The sequence below is a fragment of the Chelon labrosus genome (genome assembly GCF_963514085.1).
Source record: "Chelon labrosus genome assembly, chromosome: 4".
NCBI lineage: Eukaryota > Metazoa > Chordata > Actinopteri > Mugiliformes > Mugilidae > Chelon > Chelon labrosus.
In genome coordinates this window covers 5,426,184-5,446,384 of record NC_140340.1, presented here as the reverse complement: position 1 = coordinate 5,446,384, position 20,201 = coordinate 5,426,184, and the positions used below count along the sequence as shown (strand labels likewise).

The 20,201-nt window shown below is 42.6% G+C and overlaps 1 protein-coding gene across 2 annotated transcripts; it reads right to left on the bottom strand.

The window, feature by feature from the left end:
* Nucleotides 1-561: 561 nt before the first annotated feature.
* On the bottom strand, nucleotides 562-18,005 carry mtmr14 (myotubularin related protein 14). 2 transcript variants are annotated; one of them, XM_084543449.1, is made up of 19 exons: nucleotides 17,167-18,005; nucleotides 16,208-16,356; nucleotides 15,009-15,117; nucleotides 14,132-14,207; nucleotides 13,843-13,903; nucleotides 13,104-13,226; nucleotides 12,050-12,123; nucleotides 11,808-11,878; nucleotides 11,643-11,717; nucleotides 10,804-10,870; nucleotides 10,487-10,572; nucleotides 9,387-9,463; nucleotides 7,466-7,502; nucleotides 7,269-7,339; nucleotides 6,635-6,693; nucleotides 6,015-6,147; nucleotides 5,568-5,744; nucleotides 1,665-1,871; nucleotides 562-860 (listed from the first exon to the last, which is right to left on the bottom strand). In XM_084543449.1, exons 1-19 carry the CDS (start codon nucleotides 17,299-17,301, stop codon nucleotides 680-682), a joined length of 1,968 nt encoding a protein of 655 aa, XP_084399575.1. In that variant the 5' UTR covers nucleotides 17,302-18,005; the 3' UTR covers nucleotides 562-679. The 2 variants fall into 2 exon arrangements, with proteins under 2 accessions (XP_084399575.1, XP_084399576.1); XM_084543450.1 differs by lacking the exon at nucleotides 1,665-1,871.
* Between the last annotated feature and the right edge of the window lie 2,196 nt (nucleotides 18,006-20,201).

Here is a 20,201-nt window from a genome sequence, read left to right as displayed (position 1 = left end):
CGAAGGCATTGCTCCACAGCCAGCACGGACAGACGGAAACATCACAGAAGCAGCAACTCTTTCCTCGTGAACAGTCTCGATTTAACCACCAGAAAAGATTCAACCTGATCCTTTAAAGTCCAGACCGCACACGTCTCAAGTTGTACACTCTAAAACTGATATCCTATTTTAATGCACTGTGCCAGATTAGAAATAAAATACAAAAGAAACAGCTCGGAGGAGTAATTTCTGTCAAGCGCTGCGTTTATCTCCCGCTTGCATCAGCGAAGAACAGCAGCGTAAAAACAAGAGAACTAAAATGATATTGTAGTTATTACCGGACACGGGACGGTCACTGCAAGAACCCCTTTAAAAACATTCTGAGCAGATGGAGGGAGAACGGAAGAAGAAAGAATCCTCTCTCGACCGTTTACATTTCTCACTATCCCTTTTTGATGCCTGTGGCCACTGAGACCACCTCCCTCCCTCCCTCCCTCCCTCCCTCCCTGAATTTGACAAAAGGAAAAAAAATCTACATGAAAAATATTAAGGTCACAGGAAATAAAGTAAAAATCAAAGAAAAATAATTAATGCTTCACCCCTGAACTGAACAGAGATGTTTGGCACTTTATTGTACTGAGTCCAGACAGACGGCGGATGGAAGCAGGAGGAGGGGTCTGAAGTCACATTGAGAAGGGGCTCAGACGATGGCGTTGGTGCCGCGGAGGCCGACCCCGCGGGCGAACTGCTCCAGGAGGCCGGAGATGGCGCCGGAGGGGCTGGGCGCCGAGGACTTGAGGCCGACGGTGGAGCTGTAGGCCGCCAGGAAGACTTCCCGCACCGCCTCCAGACGGGCCTGACGCTCCGAGGGGAAGGGACACCTGGAGAGGGGAGAGGAAACAAGCAAGAGGCGGCGAGATGAGAAGACAGGAAGAAAGGGGGGAAGTGAAAAAAGAAAAAAAAAAGGTCGGGGAAGGACGTGCTATTTTTAAATTCTGTTAAAAAAAATAAATAAATAAAAACAACGAATGGAACTGTGAGAGAAAAGCAGAATGACGCAGGCGGAGGCATTTGGATCAACCCCGCTTGGGTCGCGGTGTACTCCTGAATTAACCATCAGAGAGCTCGCTCAAGTCATAATCACCACCTCGTCTCGGTTCCTCTCATTCTCTCTGAATAGGAGATGATATTTGCCTTCTCTGACAAGTGCTGCAAGTGGGACGCAGTTAGTTCTGGCAGCCGGATCAAGCAGAAATTAAAATGTGTCGCCAGCTGAGAGCGGAACGCAGAAGGGATCAGAGGGAGAACCCGCTGGAGGTTCCTTCTCCGCCGACTTTATTTCTTATCTTATTTTAATCACGTGGTTCAGTGGGGGACAGAGGGCAGCAACAAAGACGTCAGCTTTCTGTGTTGAAATGCAAATATTTCACCTATTCTTTAGTCATGAATAGAGACAAAGTTTAGTCAAAGTATTCTGACTGCAACGGGTCAGGGGACTCTTAATTCTGGCTAGACTGCACTCATGGGACGTCCTGTGTCTTAAAGGAAGAGCATACCTGTGTTTTCCTTAGTCATTTCACTTATTCTCTCCATATACGTCAAAGGAATCCCAGACCTACACGGCACAGACGCCTGCTGGCCAGAGGGGCACGCGCCGGGTGCAAGGTTTCAGTTTTTTTACTTACATACGTCCACTGGGTCCTTCATCCTGAAAGCTGAAGGGCAGGGGGGAGTCGTAGGCGGAAGCAACGGCAGATGAGATGGAGGAGGCTGAGGCCAGAGGAGGGTGGAAGTGGGCATTGTCGTGAATGCTGCCACAACCTGAAACTATCTGCCAACTACCGTACTCTGTCGAGAGGGAGGACCCTGACCGAGCGTAGTCTGCTGCTAACCTGAGAGAGACAGATAACCGACACAGAGACGGGAGATGTAAAAGAAAGAAAAATAAAATAAAATAAAATAAAAAAACTCCCTCAAAGGGTTTATCACCAAGTTCTCTGTAGTATTTTAGTAGCTTGAGTTTAAATTAAGTGTGTTGGAGTGATCTGTGTTTACATCTGCAACTAGATAATGACGTGGCATGAGGAATCTTACGTTACTGATCAGATCTCAACGTGCAAATAGAGATCTGATCGTAAGCGGTCTATACATAGACTGTATAAAGATATGCAGCGGATCAGCTCCTCTAAAGTGAAGCCAAAGCAAGTAGAGCTCCCCCTGGTGTCTGGAGGCAGTATAGGTCATAAGCTCCACCCCCTCCATGTTAGTGGGTAATACATTTTTATTTTCAAGGACGGTTTCTGTCATTTTAGGTAGTTAATATAATATTGACACACACCCAGGTGTCTATTTTTGTATTAGTTTCGTTTCAGTTAGTTATTTGACGCTACAGAGACAGGATGTGACATCACGATGACTACAAGTTGCCATGCCAACCGCTCTGTGAAGCGGTCCCATAGGGCCGTGAGAGTTGGAAAAAATAATTCAATAAGTAAGTACAGCGTATAATCCAACATTTCTTTGTAAACTGGTGGAGGTAGAGCAGAGCGTAGTGTTAATTAAATGAAAACGCGAGTGTGGGCGGGGTCATTGATAACGTGGCTTTACGCTCGGACCATACTGATCAGACTATGGCTCCGTAGTCGCAAGGCGGCGCCGCCAGTATCCCCGAGAAACTAGCATCAGTTTGGCCAATGTAAGAAAGTGGACACATTGTCCATATTTATATACAGTCTATGGTGCAGACCTGTACCCTTGTTAACCAATAATCTACCTTTGCACCATCCTTCATGTCACGGCCATTGACGCTGTCTTGTTTAGGATTAACGGTAACCTCTGAAGTTCAGGTATTTAATCCAGACTAAATGCAAATTTACCAATATTGTACAGATTATAAAATGCCCAAACTTCTCGCATCTGTCTGAAAACTCTTTAAAGTTTGCAGGAATCATTCTTGCGATGGCAGGTTCAGCTCTCCAAAGGGTTTCATTGGGATTTAGGTCAGGACTCTTTGCTGGCCGGTATAAAACAATCCTACTTTTCTCTTTCTTTTCTTTTGTGCTGCTAGATCTGTGCTTTGGGTTGTTGAAAGACCCAGAGCTGTGTGGCCTCGCGCACACTGATATTTTGCTTTAAAACGCCTCAGTAACCTTCTGACGATACATTCAGTTCCCCTCACAACGAGAGGCGGCATAACAGGCCCACAGCATGACACATCCTCCGGTATGTTTTGTCCTATGGGCTTCATTTTACCACCTGTGAACAAAGTGATGAGCTGCATCCACAGAAAGGCCCCTCGATCATAAGCTAAAGGTGGATTTAAAACGTGAATAGATGAATAAACCTTACTTAAAACCATACGACAGGTCTCCAGGCTACAACATATAATCCTAAGTAAAGCTGCAAAGATAAGGTTAGCAAGCTAGCCAAGTGAACTTAAAGCTATTGTGAAAACAACAGGTGGCACAGTCCTCACAGGTGTCTTTAAAGGTTATTATTTCTGTAGTGATGACACTTTTCTTCTATTTTATTCAGTATTGTCTAATTTTTTGTGCAGTCAAAAGGTTTCATTCTGTAAACTGTTATTCTAAATTCATCTGGCCCCTGAACTTTGCCTCATATTGTTGTAATTATTTCATTTTACTATATTTTTAATTATTTTGAGGTCCATTCTGTTGGTTGGTTTCTGATTTCTCGCTGATTTTACATGAGCCTTGTTTTATTGTGTTTGAGGAACTGATTTAAATTCAACAGATGTACGTCGACGCTACTGTCCAGCAAACATTTCATGTCTGTATTTTTTATATCACTTTATCAAAGCAGTTTTTTTGGGGTTTTTTTAAGGTATTAAACGCTCATTTGCATGTGTTTCTGAAGATATTCTAAATTTTGTACTTTAGCAGTGATATCAAAAATTTTAAAACGACTGTATTCAACGATGACTGACTGCAATTAAGGTCGATTCATGGATGCAAAGTTACTCAGACAGCTGTCTCGAAATGAATGTTCTGGTGACGTCCTGAGAATTTTTAGGTGTCTCTGAACTGTTAAGATATCAGGATGGCAAAGGGGTCGGCGTTTACGTCAACGTACGTCAGTAGGGATTATAACTATGTTTGTGGTTTAAACTGTTCTTTAGTTTGTTGCCATAAAGTCTGAATTCACAAATCTCCGTGTCGGCGATAATTTCTTCAACATAACTGGCGTCACAAACAGGATTGGAAGAAAAACAAGAGACGTTGGGCTGTTTGGGCATCTAAAAGGTGGGAGGACAGGTAAGTATCTAGGCGTTATTAAACACTAATCGTACCAGTTTCTGGTCATTAACAGAAACAAGTCAAGCAAGTCTTCTGACGGGCTACACCCACAGAGGTTCCCATTAAAACCTCAACTTCCCACCAGTCCCTTAGAACTGAAGAAGCTACTCAGATGAGTTGTGAAACGTCTTCGCAAAAAACCTGTCTTAAACGCTTTTTTGGATAGATGAGAGATGTGAGTTCATAACAGACTCATGCATGCAGGTCATTGATCAGTGCAGGAACAGAGACGAGCGGTAGTAGCCAAGAGGAGCTTAAAATCTTAGAGTAAACCAAGGTACTGTAACATTGATCCACTTTTGAGAAGTGCCTCTCGAAGCAGGGACTCTTTGGGGAGTAAAATAATTTCCCTTTCTCTTAACTTCCCTTTGTGAAAATGAACCGAGCAGCTCCGCAGGAACTTCCTGAAGTAGAAACACAGCCTTTGAATTCCTCCGAGTACTTATTAGAGACCGTCCTCGGTCGACCTTGAGGTCAGACAAGGAGGCTGACAAAATACACGGATTTGCAAAACTCCCGACCGCAGAGAGGATGAACTTAACGCTAGCAGCTACAGCTAACTATATTCACATGTAAAGCCAGGGAGAGAGGGGCAGCGGAGGCTAGCGCGGTGGGCAGGATGTGTCATTGTTGAAAAATGGGGATAACAACACAGCTTTTCAAGCGCCGTCGCTCCTGGAACACATTTGTAGTGTTGCTCTCGGTTGTTTGCATGAACAATGACAGAAAGAACGGTGTGATAAATGGAGAAAACACATTCTAGAGAGCGAGAGAGGGAGACTTTCTCATCTCTGTACAGATGTCCAATCATGTGGTGAAATGGAGGAGAATGCCAGATTGTGTATTTTAGAGAAAAAGACGTTAACGGTTTGACACATCGGACATTGGCAGGGCGTAGGACAGGACGTTCCAAAGCTACCCAACCATCTAATAAGTTCTTCTGACAGAGTAGAGCTATGAGAGCATCATCTGAAGGAGAAATAGACAAAAACCAGAGACTGACCCTCTGTTAAAAATGACAATCAAGAGGGAGGTCATTCTTCTTCTATAGCTTGAACCCTGTTCTACGCGTCAGTGCTTAACCACGGAGAAAGAAAGAGTTTCATAACTGATTTGTTTTAGATCCCGTCTATCTCTGCTAGAAGCTCCAGAGCTGAAGCACGGACGCCTCCGGTGATCATCCAAAATTTAGGCGAGTGAAGTTAAGTGTGTGTGTATAAAAAAAAAAAAATAAGATGAAGTGGGTGGTGAAGTTTTATCAGTTTCGCTCACCTTCTCCCGGGGACAGCCAATGGGCTGCTGCCCGTCCGCGTGATGCCGTGCTCTGACTGGTTGGAGGAGGAGGAGCTGGAAGACCTGGCCTCGTTGATGGGATGGGAGTGGTGCTCCTCTGGAGGGTTCTGTCTATTCCAAACAACCATCTGTGGAGAGGAGGTGGTGCCTTTTCTCCTGAGAAGAGAAGAGGAAGAGAATATGTTGGCATTTACGGAGCACGCGTTAAGTAATCGACTGTAGGAAGCTGCTGCAGTTAACGTTCCTGAGCTGTAAAATTATCTTAATACATTTATAAATGGCCGCATTTATATCAACGATTAAAACATATTTCATTAACTCACAGGCACCTGATGCAGCCCCAAAATCACTACAGACTCTATTTTCATCTATACAAGACTTGAATTGTCGAATGTGAGCCTGTACGTGTGTGTGTGTGATGCTGACCAGCTAGAGGTGTGAGGTTGGTTGGAGAACAGGTCCACGGTTTCGTTGGTGAGGCTGGAGGCGGCGCCCACCTCCTCGGTGATGAGGGAAAACTCGCTGCTCAGACTGGTCACACTGCCTCGATCCCTGGACTCTGAAAACAAACACAAAGAGGTTTCACTTCACACAGAGGGCCGTGTGCAGTGTCTTTGAACATTTTCCATCTTTCTGCTCTTCTGGTTGCCCAGCTGTTCCTATAAATCTTAAACTAACCCCCAGAGCAAGCACTAAGACTGGTGTCACTCTGCTTGAGGCCTCATCTCCCTCCCTGAATGTGACATTAACATTAAAACCTGTGATACAACATATTCTGGATTAAAGCCTTTCAACTTCCCATAGAGATGAAAGTGCTGTGTTATCAGATTCTCATTGTTGTGTCTCTCTCTGTGCTCACAGCTCTATGAAAACTTCCTTAATGCATCAGGCCTAATACTACAGTACTACAGTACTACAGTACTAATACTACAGTACTACAGTACTAGTACTACACCAGAAACTGACTGGTAAAGACGAGAGGAAAAACAAGTTGGACTGAGATAAAAAATAAATAAATAAATGCTGATAACACTCCACAGACTTACTTAACTGGCAGAGGTCTTCCACAGTGAAATCACTGTCTTTGTAGTGGGAGTTCTTCCTTCTGAAATAAAAAGAGGAGGTGAAATGAGTCGGACATGAAAAGAGACAAGGAAGAACAGCTACTGGACTGGTGAAGATGAAATGTGCAGACGGAAGTTATTAACAGATACTATTAAAGAGAAAGAAAGAAAGAAAAAACGCAAAAATTAAAGAAAAAGATGTAAAGAAAGAAACAGAAAAGAAACAGAGAGAAAGAAAAAGAAAAAAGAGACAACCTGAGATAAAAAGAAACAGAAAAGAAAAAAGACAGATAAAAGAAAGACCGAAAGAAACAGAAAAGAAAGAAAGAGACAGAAAAGAAAAACAGAAAAAGAAAGAAAGAAAATGAGAGAAAGAAAAAGAAAAAAAAGACAAACTGAGATAAAAAGAAACAAAAAAGAAAAACAAAAGGAGAAAAAAAAGAAAGAAAGAAAGAAACAGAAAAGAAAAAGAAAGAAAAACAAATAAATAAAGAAAATGAGAGAAAGAAAAAAACAGAAAATTAAAGAAAAAGATGTAAAGAAAGAGAAAAAAGAAACAGAAAAGAAAAAGACATATGAAAGAAAGAAAGAACAAAGAAAGACAGACAGAACTCACCTCTGTTTCTTAACAGCAGAGAACTTCTCTGAGACGATGTGCTTCAAAAAATTGAAGCAAAAAAAGAAAATCTGAGGAAGAGAGAAACAAAAACATTTCTATTCAAGGATGAAACACAGCGAACGTTAAAACACAAACTACTACAGAGAGCTGTTAGAGCGGGATAGGACACGCCAGTTTAAAATAAACTCACGTACCTCTTCCCCTTTGGAGAGTCGATCTGGCAGCATGTGACTACAAAGAAAAAACATGATCTCAAGTTACATATACAGCTTATATCTGTCTCAACATATACTGAGATATTCATGGAGGTTGCAGCTATGAACAAAACCTCTCTTAACTAATATTGGGCAAATAATACTGTTGCTCTTGAGTGTGAACCTCGTCCTATCAATGAAACCAGACTGCTGCAGGTGCTAAAACTCATAAATGTCTTTAAGTATGGATGAAGATTTAGTTTTGTTTTTAGTTAAGACGACCTCAGTAGCAAAACACAATCTCTCAGATGTGACCTCAATGCGTCCTGGAGGTGTTCACACCTGTCTTTACGTGATCGTAACGTAACGCAAGGTGTGAACGGGCCGTCTGTCTCTATGCTTTACCTAACACCTTCTCTTCTTCTACACGCAGATAAGACGAACACGCTTCTACTGGGCCAGCGTCTCGAGGGCTCGAGGGCTGTTGATGTATAATTACAGGGGCTATCTGGCAGAGAAAAGACCTCCATCTGATCAGTTCAAATTACAGAGACTGGTGGTAATTATGAACGGAGAATCCCAAGATGGAGCGTGTGTCCAGAGCAAAGAGCCACTTGTACCACTTGCCTCGAGTTCCACTTATCCCAGCGCTTCATTAACAACTCACTTCTTCAATTATGCGTCACAGACAACACGGAGCAGATGGCACCGAGAAGTTGCAACTGCTCCAGTAAATTATTTACGCTAAGCTGATGTACTGTGAGTTACGACTCGCCGCAGGCTCATTAACTTATGATAGTAATGTAAACGGTGTTGATAGAAAGATACTACTGATTGTATCACTGATTGTGTTGTATGCTAATTACACATAAATAGACTTGAGTAACAATGACACAACTATATGTGTAACCTATGCATAGTCCTTTATTTAACGTCTTTATGACCCATCTCTAACATCTCTATGGTTGGATTTAAAATAGGGATGCACGATAACTTTTTTTAAAAACCGATACCGATAACCGGTAACATACCTGACATATCTTTCCGAGTAGCTTGCTACCTTCTTTAACCACGCTGGCGTCCTCATACGCCTTCAAAACCCCATCGAATCGATGGTTATGTTTCAAATGACTTTTCATGTTCGAGGTATTAAAGCTGGTGCTGGTTTTTCCACCTCGTGGCACTTTTTCTTTAAACATTTATTACAAACAGCCAGAGAAATGTCATCCTTGGAAACTTTGAAAAAGTCCCACACCACCGCCGCCGCCACGTATGCACGTTGTGCTGCGTTCAAGTGGTGACGGAAGTTCCCTGTTCCCGGTTTGAGAGTCGTTTTGCCGACTTTTTATGTTTCTGTGGTTTTTCTGTGTAACATCCTGGGTAATGGCAGCTACTACCAAAATCATGACCGAGTTGACGAGTTGTCTTCCCGACATGAGGGAGTATTTTAAAGATTTTGTTTCAGCCAGAATGTTGTTTTTCCCGATTATACTGATGCCACTTGAACGCAGCATTCACTTCAGGCCGTAAAACAACCACTCACACCGCAGTACTGACAAAAATATATTATCGGGGCCATTCGTTATGATATCGGACTTATCGGAATGACGTCATAATTTCCAGATATCAGGCCGATAATTATCGTGCATCCCTAATTTAAAAGGTTTTCTCCTGTTCTTCTGCCTTCACAAGGTCATTGCACAAGGGACTGATAGAACTCGCATTAGCATTGAAACCACATACTGAGATTATCTGTATAAAACCTGTGTGTGGAGGAGGAAGTAGCCAGAGGAGCTTCTCTCCAGAGAAAATCTCTAATTAGACTGAATCACTGATTAAAGAAGACTTTTTGACTTTTGACCTGAGTCTCTCTAAGTTCTTTTCCCACCATATGTAAAATATTCTTTTTTTATTTTTTTACCCGAAGAGGAACCAGTCGTAAGCGATGGTCAGATAGAGGATCTCGGCCGGCTCCAGGTTGGCGTGCACCGCACCATCCTGAGAGAAACACACGACAAGTGCAAGTCAGATATATTCAACGTCCTAGTGACTAGGTGAGCCAGGTTAGGCGATTATGGGACTTTTAGGTAGAATGGCTATGTGCAGTTCATTCATCCATTTATTTATTCAGTTATTTATTAGTCATCTTTTAACTTGCCACTTTATTCTCTTTTATCATTATTTTTTCTGCTTCTGCCTTATATTAACTGTACTTGAACCAGGGTCATATCATGCTACTCTATGTATTATTGTGCGCTTCGGGGATTAATAAAGCTTTATGTTTTCTGTATAAACATTTAATGAACTAACTCATGCAGTTTCGGGGCATTGTTGCCATCTGCTGTTTAGCTCTGGGTCTCAGGGTCTTGTTATGTCCACAACTTATGTTATGTCCGCGACTGTACCGACCTTCCTACCTTCAAATCTCTGACAAAAACACACCTTTTTAAAATTGCTTTTAATGTTTAGCTCAGTTTATTGTGTTTTTGATGTTATATTTCACATTGTTTTGCTAATTTGATGTTCTTTTTATGTAAAGTGTCTTTGAGTATCTTGAAAAGCGCTTTTAAATAAAATGTATTATTATTATTATTATTATTATTAACTCTTACAAATTAGGAGTAGGTGCCAATTTATTAGAAGATTTGCAGTTAGGGTCTCCTATGTAATTTTTGCGCTTTCGTTTTCAAATTCATCCAGATTGGAAAAACCGGGCCGGTTTTGGCCCACTGGCCGTATGTTTAACACCCCTGCCTTGCAGTATGATTCACAACTTAAAGCAGCTGCTTATTTATAACTCGTGCTATTTTGGTAAAGGTGTCGAGTAAAGAAGAAGCCGATTAAAGCGCACGATTGAACCAGTAAATGAGTTGTGTGTGGAGATGCTTGAATAAAGAATGGTGGTGGGGCAAAGGCAGATGAGCTGGGGGTCATGTGGAGGAACAGACGGGGAGGAGTAGAGGATATTTTAAAAACAATAATATTAATAATAAATGAAGGGGAGGGAAAGTAAGAACTCACTGCCCACAGGGAGAGCCTGAGGAGGGACACAAACAGAGGCGTCCGGTCCCAGCCCGATATGCAGTGCACCAGAAGACCACTTTCACCTGAAATGACACACATCAACACCTTCACGGTCAAAATCTGAACGTGCTCTTTGAAGTGTTATGAATAAACAAAATGAAAAGCAAAAATGATAAAACTAGCGAGACTATACTGCTGCCCTGCAGTTTAGTTACACAAACATTTAACAAATGTGACTTAAGGGAGACAACTACCTAAGGAGAAGAGTAAGTAAATAAGTCAGTGGTAGGAGCTCTTTATAAGTCACCACCTACCATCAGAGTTGATGGTGTGCAGCAGCAGCTTCAGGTAGTTCTGGGTCTGCTCCACCAGGTCCCAGGACTGAACAACACACACACATAATGAGTAAGTGTGTAAATATACAGTTGGCAACGTTTTTTGACACCATTCACGTGGCTGTAAGTCTGTATGTGAGTAGTGTTATGTGCTATTTGTCAAGATCAAAGCACTTCACAGGTCGGACAACAGATGGCGCTGAAACACTACAAATACTACAGAGGGAGAGGAGAGGAGAAGAAAATAGACGAGAAGAGACAAGATGAGATGAGAATGGACGAGAAGAAAAGAGACGAGACCAGGTGAGACAAGAAAAGAGATGAGATGAGAAGAGACGAGAAGTGATGAGAAGAGACGATAAGAAAAGAGACAAGACCAGATGAGACAAGAAAAGAGATGAGATGAGAAGAAACGAGAAGTGATGAGAAGAAAGGAGAAGAAAAGAAAAGAGACAAGAAGAGACGAGACCAGATGAGACAAGAAAGGACATGAGAAGAGACAAGAAGAGAAGAGAGAAGAAAAGAGACAAGACGAGAAGAAAAGAAAAAAGACGAGAAGTGACGAGAAGAAAGGAGAGAATAAAAAAAGAAGACACGAGATAAGACCAGATGAGACAAGAAAAGAGATGAGATGAGAAGAGACGAGAAGAACTGAAAAGAGACAAGACGAGAAGTGATGAGAAGAAAGTAAAGAAAAGAGACGAGAAGAAAAGAAACGAGAAGAGACAAGAAGACAAGAAAACCGAGACAAGAAAGAGAACAGAAGATGAGGACAGGAGACCAGAAGACATGAGAGGAGACTAAATCTAAAAGCTGACCTGGTACTGGCTCCAGTCGATGTTCAAGTTCTGTGTAAAGCACACGGGGATTGTCAAAGGAGCGTCTACATAGTCCTGTAGGTGGAGAGACAGAGACACCGGGTCAATACAACACAGACAAGCTGTCTTCGCTGACTGGACCGTCTCTGAGCTCCGTCTCCGTACCTGATTCCAGTTGAACACCAGACCCTCAGCTGTGTAGTCTCTGTCTTTGTAGTCCTTAAAAAACTCACACCCTGAAAAGAGGAGCATGGATCAGGTCAGCTGTTCATGAACCAATCAGCGCCCTCCAGTGGACAGACTACGTCAATGCAAATTAAACTGATATTTATATTATCTGCTAGAATTAAGACATTAAATGATTAAATCTAACTGTGTTGGGAGTTTCTGACAAAGCTGCTGCTCACCTGGGTAAGGCACAGAGAGCAAGGTGAAGTCTGCATAGCGTTGGGCCTTGTCCACTTTCTCAGAGGACGTCACACTGAAGAGACAGGGAAAGAAGATAAGCAAAAGGCTAAGACGGCATTTTTGAGAATTCAGAGGCACCTTTCTTACACAATAAAAAAAAGTTGCCATAATGTTGAAACAGATATGTCTCAATATACACTGATGAGGCAAAACTGACACTGTGGTGGACTCAAGCGTCTCACACCGAGACTCCTCCTGCTGGCCGTGAGACCCATCTGATCACTTAACAGCTAATGAAGACAATGAGCAGCTTCCAGCGTCCACCGCCGTGCCAGATTTAGTTGGATGCATAGATACAGTTCAGTCCATGTAGACGGGACGTTTGAACGCTGACACTGAGTGTTGAGTTTAAAGTGCAGGCTCTTCACTTTAATTTAATTTATTAGAGTATTCACATGGAAATTAGAGGAAAGGTGAACGGGCCTGTTCAGACTTTGCATTAAGAGTCGTGTGAACACCCCCGGGACGTACTGAGATCGCATTAGAGAGATCTTTGGAGGTGGTCTGGGTGACATGTGTCCTCATTCCTTTGTGTGAAGACAAAGTTATGAGACACATGCATAAAACAGAAAAGTTCTTGTTTCCGGAGCAGCGGTAGAGATCCCTTTCAGGGGTTCAGAGGGTTTTTTCTTTAATATGAAGAGGATCCTGTGATGATCTACCAGTGTCCTGTGTGAATATCTGGGGTTTTTCTTTTTTCTTTTGTTGCAATACGGGAGAAAATAGACAACTGTGTATGGAAATCATCCTAAACCTCCTCCAGTCTGGATGTGAAAACCTTAAATCAAAGCTGAGAGCCTGCACTTTAAGCCAATGTTCTGTTTATAAATGCAACCTGAGTATGTACAAACTGAATTTTGCACAAACATTGAAATGTATGGGGTAAATGTGCAGCTTTGGTTTCAGACAGCGGTCAGATCAGATGCTTTCCAGAAGCTTTCTTCCAACACAGACCTAAATAACAGGTAGAGTGCTAACGTTGTGGTTTCTTACTTTAGGCCGAACTTAACCTTCTTGTTTTCCACCATCAGGTCACAGATGTAACGAACCGAGAGGTATCGCAGCAGCTTAATGTCGTGACCTCGGACCTTGTCGAAGAGCTGGGAGTCCCCGTTCCTGAGCGGGACACAAGGAAAGAATTCAGATTTACATTATAGTAAAAAGTGGAACTTTGATGCAATGATTGACTTTGTCTTCTTGGAGTAGGGACAGTAAAGCTAAGGGGACGTTTTAAATCGTAAACACAAACTTCTGTCATTCATTGCTGCATTTTATTGTCGAGATGGTTTTCGAAGACAAAAGTCCTGTTCGCACGGGACTAGTTTTACCTGATGTGATTCAGAAATGACCCCTGCCCCCCCCCAGCATCTGTGTTTTATGGGATAAACGGGATAAACAAACCACGTGTTTTACTATAATTCACTGTCCATAGTTATGTCTCTGCTACTTTCTGTGTAAAGACTTTTATCATATTTAGTATTAAATGATGAATGAGTTGTGGACTGATGGAAAGAAACTGTTGGTGAGAGAGAGAGAGGATACGCAAGACTTTTAGAAACTACATTTAAGACTTTATAACGCCTCCTAAGCCCAAGGAAACGGACGTCAGGGCTATATTTAGACTCGTGGAGAGCAGCAGAGACCCCGCTGCCCCGAGCGATTAGCGTCACACACTGATTTAACCCAGACAGCGTCTGAGGTTCGCTCCGCTTTCATCTACTTATGTGATCACCTGACTGCACTGTCATCCTCTGGAACATCCTCCGACTCCGTCCACGTGTCGTCGCTGCCCCCTATAAATAAATAAACGAATGAAAAACGGGAAAACACGAGACGACTGACAACTTCAAACGTCAAACTTACAGCAGTTTCTATTTAACCGAGGAAAGACACAGATTCAATAAACAGGGTCACAGGGTTCTTGCATCACCCAGAATGTGGGAACTGATACTCAACCTCTGTTCAGCTTCCTCTATTTGGACTAAATTTAACACGTGTGTGTATATGTGTGTGCATTGTACCTGAGAAGATGTAGTTGTAGCCTGTGCGTCCGTACAACTCCCCCCAGCCGGCCAGAGTGGACGACCGACAAATATGCTGCAACAGGGATGAAGCGATACAGGGTCAGACAGCGGGCAGGTACAGGAACTGATATTGCGTCACCTGCCGCCAGCCACCCGGCAGAAAGGAGGAAGTGGCGTACACAGCAGGTGACTTTGTTCACTTTCAAAACCAAAAAGACATGTTTTGGCTGGAACAAAGTTTTGGAGCACGTGCTATTTCAAATCTAAAGTCTAGTCGTGGTATGATTTAATTTGAATTTTGAATGTGAATTGCTAACTAGAGAAGGCAGGTTGAGGCTGAACACGCTTTGAATCTTATGAGAATGTATTACAGGAGCAGCTCTATTTTTAAACACACACATGATCTAGATACACCGATCAGCCACATCATTATGACCACTAACAGGAGAGGTAAACAACATCGACCATCTTCTTGTGACGATTCAATGTTCTGCTGGGAAACTTCTGGACCTGGCATTCATTGGCGTGGATGTTACTTGGACATGTAGCACCCACCTAGACCAGACCAAATAATGACACTGCCCAGCAGGATGCAGCCCAACACAGGCACACAGACAAAACGTTTTAGGAACAACTCAAAAACAAAACATGAAGAACAGCACAAGGTGTTGACCTGGCCTCCAAATTCACTAGATCCCAAACTGATCAATAATCTGTGGGACGATCCACAGAGGCCCCTCCCCTCAAAGGCTCCCCCACTAATAACATCCTGTTTCCAGACACCACAGGACACCCTCAGAAGGCCCATGTCCATTCTCTGATGAGTCACCACATTAGACAGGCAGAATATGACTATTATTAACAGTAAACATACCTTGCCATTGTAGAGGATGACCGGACAGACGAATCTTCCTCTGCAGCGAGCCAGCTTACTCCGGTTCACCAAGTCCTGCAGCTTACTGATCTGAACTGCACTCTCAAACCTGCACACACGAACCACAACTTAATTAAAAAAAAAAAGAGAGAGAGAGATCAAATCAGGACTTTACAACCATTGATTTTTTTTTTTCTTCCAATCAATATGTCAATATACATTAAACTGCCGCTGCAGCAACAAAGCGGTTTGCGAGGCTTCGTGAACATCTACGGTAAACAAGAGTGAAACGACAAACCGGATGATAATGACTGATATCAATCAGTGCTTTCTGTTCCGTTACCCACCATTCAATGCATCATGTGAGCATATCAAGTCAATATTAAAATCAATTTCTGTTTGTTCTGCGACCAACAATGTTGAAACAGCAAATGTCAAGAGTTGCGAGATCTGGACGGTGCAGATAAGCTGTGCAATAAAGTTCATATCGTAGCAACTATGTTATTAACATATCTGGGTGTATTAGACCGTTATGGGCAATGACTCCTTTCAGACAGCATTTATTATTATTTTTAAATAAGAGGATGAAGGTATTCTCAAGTCAGTCAAAGACAGAAATATGCTTTATGCTGCTGTAACACTGCACATTTCCCCACTGTGTGATAAAAAAGGATTATCTTATCTTATATGTCGTCTCTGAACACATTAGATTGACTCGTGGAAAACTCCAGGACTGAATATGCAACAGAAGCAACGTGGTGCAGGTAAAAGCTCTTGTTTGCACCTGAGAAGTGTGCAGGGCCAGCAGGCTTTTAATATTAACACAGGTTAAAAAAAGCCTTTATTGAGAGGAAGTTTTGTTTGCGTTCCAACTCATCTTCTATTCACAGCACTATTCTTTAATAATAGCTCTGCTGCATTAAACAGAAGTGAGAAATAAGGATTTATTGAATCATGACAAATCGTTTCCTGTTTTTTGGGCTACAATAAGCCCTCATGTGACAGAACAGTCATTTCAACCCTTTGCCCGCAGGGCTGGAAACCGAGGCTGGCCTTTGCTCTCTGCACAACAGTCGGGTGAGCGTGAGGGTGGGCGGGGGTGGGAAAGACACAAACAAGAGGGTAAAAAGTAACTAAGTGGGCTGAACTTTGTATTGTGAGTACGATGGGGCCGACCGAGCAGAGGAGAGGAGAGGTACCTGTCTCTCTCCACGTCTGTGGATTCATACTCCAGGAAAACTATCTGCCGGGGGTAGTGGCCGCACACTTCTCCGTTGGCGTTATGGATGACGCTGAACTTGTAATCTCTGGCAAACAACTCCAAACATCGCTTCTCTATCGCCTCCACCTGAGGGGAGGGGGGGAGAGAGAAAAAAGAAAGTATGTTAATGGATCTTAATGGTCGACCAAAGTGAAAACTCTAAAAGCTTTGTGTGGACAGAGACTAAAAATCATATAAAGTGTTTCAAATTCATCCCTAAAGTGGTTTAAAGTGTTTGTATTTAGCAACAATTCCTAAGTATATAATATATAATAAATATTTACCTTTGTTTTTTTTATTATTTCATTTTTATTTAATTATTTTATTTATTAATTATTTTTTTATTTTTTCATTATTATTATTATTATTTTAACTAACTATCTTCACCTATATTTCTTTTTTACTTGTGGTAAGAGTGTTTTTTTTGGTTTCGTTTTGTTTTTTCCTGTGGCACTGAGCTACTGTGACCAAGCAATTTCCCTTGTGCATGAATAAAGTCTAAGTCTAACAATCAATCACCAATACCAGGAATGTTTTTAGGCACCTATACCTTTACAAAATGTTTGCATCCCTAGAATAAGGGAACGTGCTCAATGGTAACTTAATTATTCCAGTGATAAAACCCAGTGCTGGTAAAATTTTCTCTTAGAAATTGCTGAGAATTGCTCTGAATAAAAACATAAGTCACAATCTGACTAAGTAATTCACTTCAGTTTTATGTTTTTGTAAATGAATTGAATTTAAACTGCAAATGAAGTGCTTCTTGATGGACATAACATATCCTGGACTGACACTTACTTATTTACAGTCTCTAAGTCTCATGTTGTTTTCTATACGATCAGATTTAAAGTCCTGACTCTATAAGGCAGCTCGGACTTCCATACCCCTTACTCTTACCCGAGGAGTGACCTCCTTTGCTCTGTACTGCGTCTTGGAAAACAAATCTATCAAATCAACTATTTCCTCGGTCTTCCTGACCGACAGCCCGGAGGCCGTGAAGCCGCCGGCCGCGGAGGGGGAGGCGGCCATCATAGCGCCTCGACCCGCGGTGGGCTCCAGCCGTACTCGTCCTCCTTCAAACACCGCAGAGCCTTGTCCTCTGGAACGGGGAGACCGACCAGGCCATCTCTTCCCGGCCAGCTTTTTCCTGAGTGCCCGCTTGAAGGGGCCGGAGCCGGAGAGTTTACTTGAATTCAGGGCACCGGCAGGCTGCTCCACTTTCCAAACAACAAGCCCGCACAGCCTGCCCCTCACACCGCGGCGGCTGCTGCTGCTGCTGCTGCTGTTAGCTCCCGGACTTAGCACGGCTTGCTAACAAGCTAGTTAAGGCTCCGCTGGGGTCGGGCTCGTCGTTTCCACTAAATGAAAACTCATTCAGACTAATTCAAAAGGTTTTAGTCCTCCACATCGCCTCTGTCAGGTTTGGGATTCGGGCGTGAGACGGGAGCTGCTATCCGTTTCGCAGCGCCAGCTAACGGGACTCCGGTAACCAGGAAACGCCGAGGATCCTTCCCCGGCCTGCACACGTTTCCTCAATGTCACGTCTTCATGTCTCCTCAGTAATCACGACCACGGCGGTAAATGGATTAAGGTTCTATAGGAGCCAATCCCCTCAGTAGTATGAACTCAAAGCAGCATATGTTGTTGTGGATGACAGCTCCGGTCTCGCGGAGACGTGTTGCAATCTCTGTGTACTACAGTCTGAGGGTACAACAGGCGGTAAACAGGAAGTAGGCGTGACCACGTGACAGCCATCTCCCCCTTTAAATGACGTTTGGTGGTAGTCAGACAGTTTACGCCAGGGGTATTCAAACAGCGGTCCGCGGGCCACATGAGGCCCAGAACCAAACCCCTTCCTCCCCTAGTGGCCCAGCGGGTGGTCCAGTCAGCCTGAATTGAATTGAATCGAGATGATGAGATGTAGAGGGCAACTCGTTTAGCAAGATTTATAGAAATTCCTACAGTGTTTCAGACCGTGAATGCAACACTCCTTGTTGTTTTGAATTGGCTGTAGCGACGCTGGCAGGAGGAGTAGCGTCTGAAATATGTCATTTTCAGCTCTGAAACGTTGGATTGACAATGAAAACTGTAGATTTAAACCATGTCTGGACTCACAAATACGTATTTATTTTACTATCAAGTTCAAACGTCAAATCTATGTGTTTAATTTGCCATGAGCGCGTTGGTTTGGGGCACTAAAAGGTTTTTATACAGTTTTAAATGCCCTTTGTAATGTGCCACGGTCAGTTATGACCAGAAAAAATTGCGTTATTGCTTCAAACTGTGCACATTTAGTTTTTTATGCACGTTAAGATATGCCCGGGTAATGATTATTTGCAGAATTTCATTTTATTTTTTCATTCTATTTATTTCATATTACTACAAATATCACTACCTCTACTTCCTCAGATTCTGCTCAATTACAACTCCGTGTTTTTATGCACTTTTTGCTTTGTCCAAAACTAAAAGAGAAACTGTGGATATAAAAGGGAAACACTTTTCATGATCTGTACTGGTTTGAAATCTGTCAAATTTGGCCCAGCTGAATTTTGATCCCTCTATGTATGGTATCGCAGCCAATCATTTATTATTTACATATATACATTTGTGCTGTTATTACACATTGCTGCAAGTATAAACATTATTTCTTGGTTGTTTACGTTAACAGCTGTGTATAGGATGTTGCAGAACCTAAGAGTCCAGCACTGAGACTGTTACAGAGGTTGAGGTCAATGCTAAGCACGTAGAAGAAGTTAGGCTAACGAATTAAAATTAACACATGTATTACACATCTGCAAGTCGGTTCAGTAAAACCAATCCAACAAAGACAGATGTGTGGACAATGGATTATTTCTTCGGATGCTACGCTCTAGATACCTCCCTCGTTCCTCTAAATGAAACTCATCTTTGTTTTGTTTGACAGTAACTTCTATTGCAGCCTTGTGACTTATACAAATATTAGGAAAACTAGGATGATCATAAGAGCCAGTGTCACATGCAATCAGTCAAACATATCAGTCAGAATGTAGAGGGGGGAAATAACACTGCAAATACGCAGTTATGATTGAGATAAATGAAAGAGACTGAGCACTGATATGAAACAAATGTCTTCCTCTATAATGCTCATGTATACGGGGTTAAAACCATCTGCAGCCGTGCTAGAAAATACCTGATGACTGCTGCTGCTGCTGCTGCTTCAAACACCTACGTCCCAGAGACATTTGGAGGCGCTGTTGTGCAGATAAACTCATGCAGCTTTGACTGTAGACTGGTTGGAGGAGTAGACGTGAGTTTAATACATTTTAAATGGGTATTTGTATTTCTTTGAGAAAGAAAAAACTATTTTTTTTTTATTATTTGCATTAAAGCGAGTTAATGCAAACAGGCTGTTTATGCCTTATGTCCTTTATTACTTTCAGCACTTGATCAGTGAGGCTTGCTGTGTGCTTGTGACTGAGGAGGGAGAGGGGGCTCTGGGTGCTCGCTCCCTTTTGTGCAGTGTCCAAAAATGTGCGCGTAAATGTGCAATCCTAGCGCGCACAGAGAGAGAGAGAGGGAGTAGAGTCGGTGGTGCGTAAGACTGGAGAGATAAAGAAACAGAGAGAGACAGGCAAACAGAGCGTGTGGAAGAGAAGAGAAGAGAAGAGAAGAGAAGAGAAGAGAAGAGAAGAGAAGAGAAGAGGAGGAGGAGAGCCACAAGTAAAAACCACGCACGGGATTGTCAGTGTGCGCAGTGCTGTGGGATGATTTAAATGTTTTGCGCTCGTGTCTTTTGGATCTCTGTTTATTCTTCTCACCACGAAACTCGCGTCTCCTCTTGGAAGCCTTTCAGTCTAACTGCACCAGCAGCAGAGATGATGATATCATGATGACATAGTAAAGTGGAGGTGAAGAAACCGGTGCTTTGGATCTCTGAGCTCAGCGCTGACAGA

Bases quoted from the DNA above. Each gene is read 5' to 3' on its own strand.
- mtmr14 (XM_084543449.1), bottom strand. From the start codon at position 17,301: ATGATGGCCGCCTCCCCCTCCGCGGCCGGCGGCTTCACGGCCTCCGGG. The intron at 11,879-12,049 runs GTGAGCAGCAGC...TCCTCTTTTCAG, and splicing joins GCTCTCTGTGCCTTACCCAG to GGTGTGAGTTTTTTAAGGAC. The intron at 9,464-10,486 runs GTGAGTTCTTAC...TGTTTCTCTCAG, and splicing joins TCAGGCTCTCCCTGTGGGCA to GATGGTGCGGTGCACGCCAA.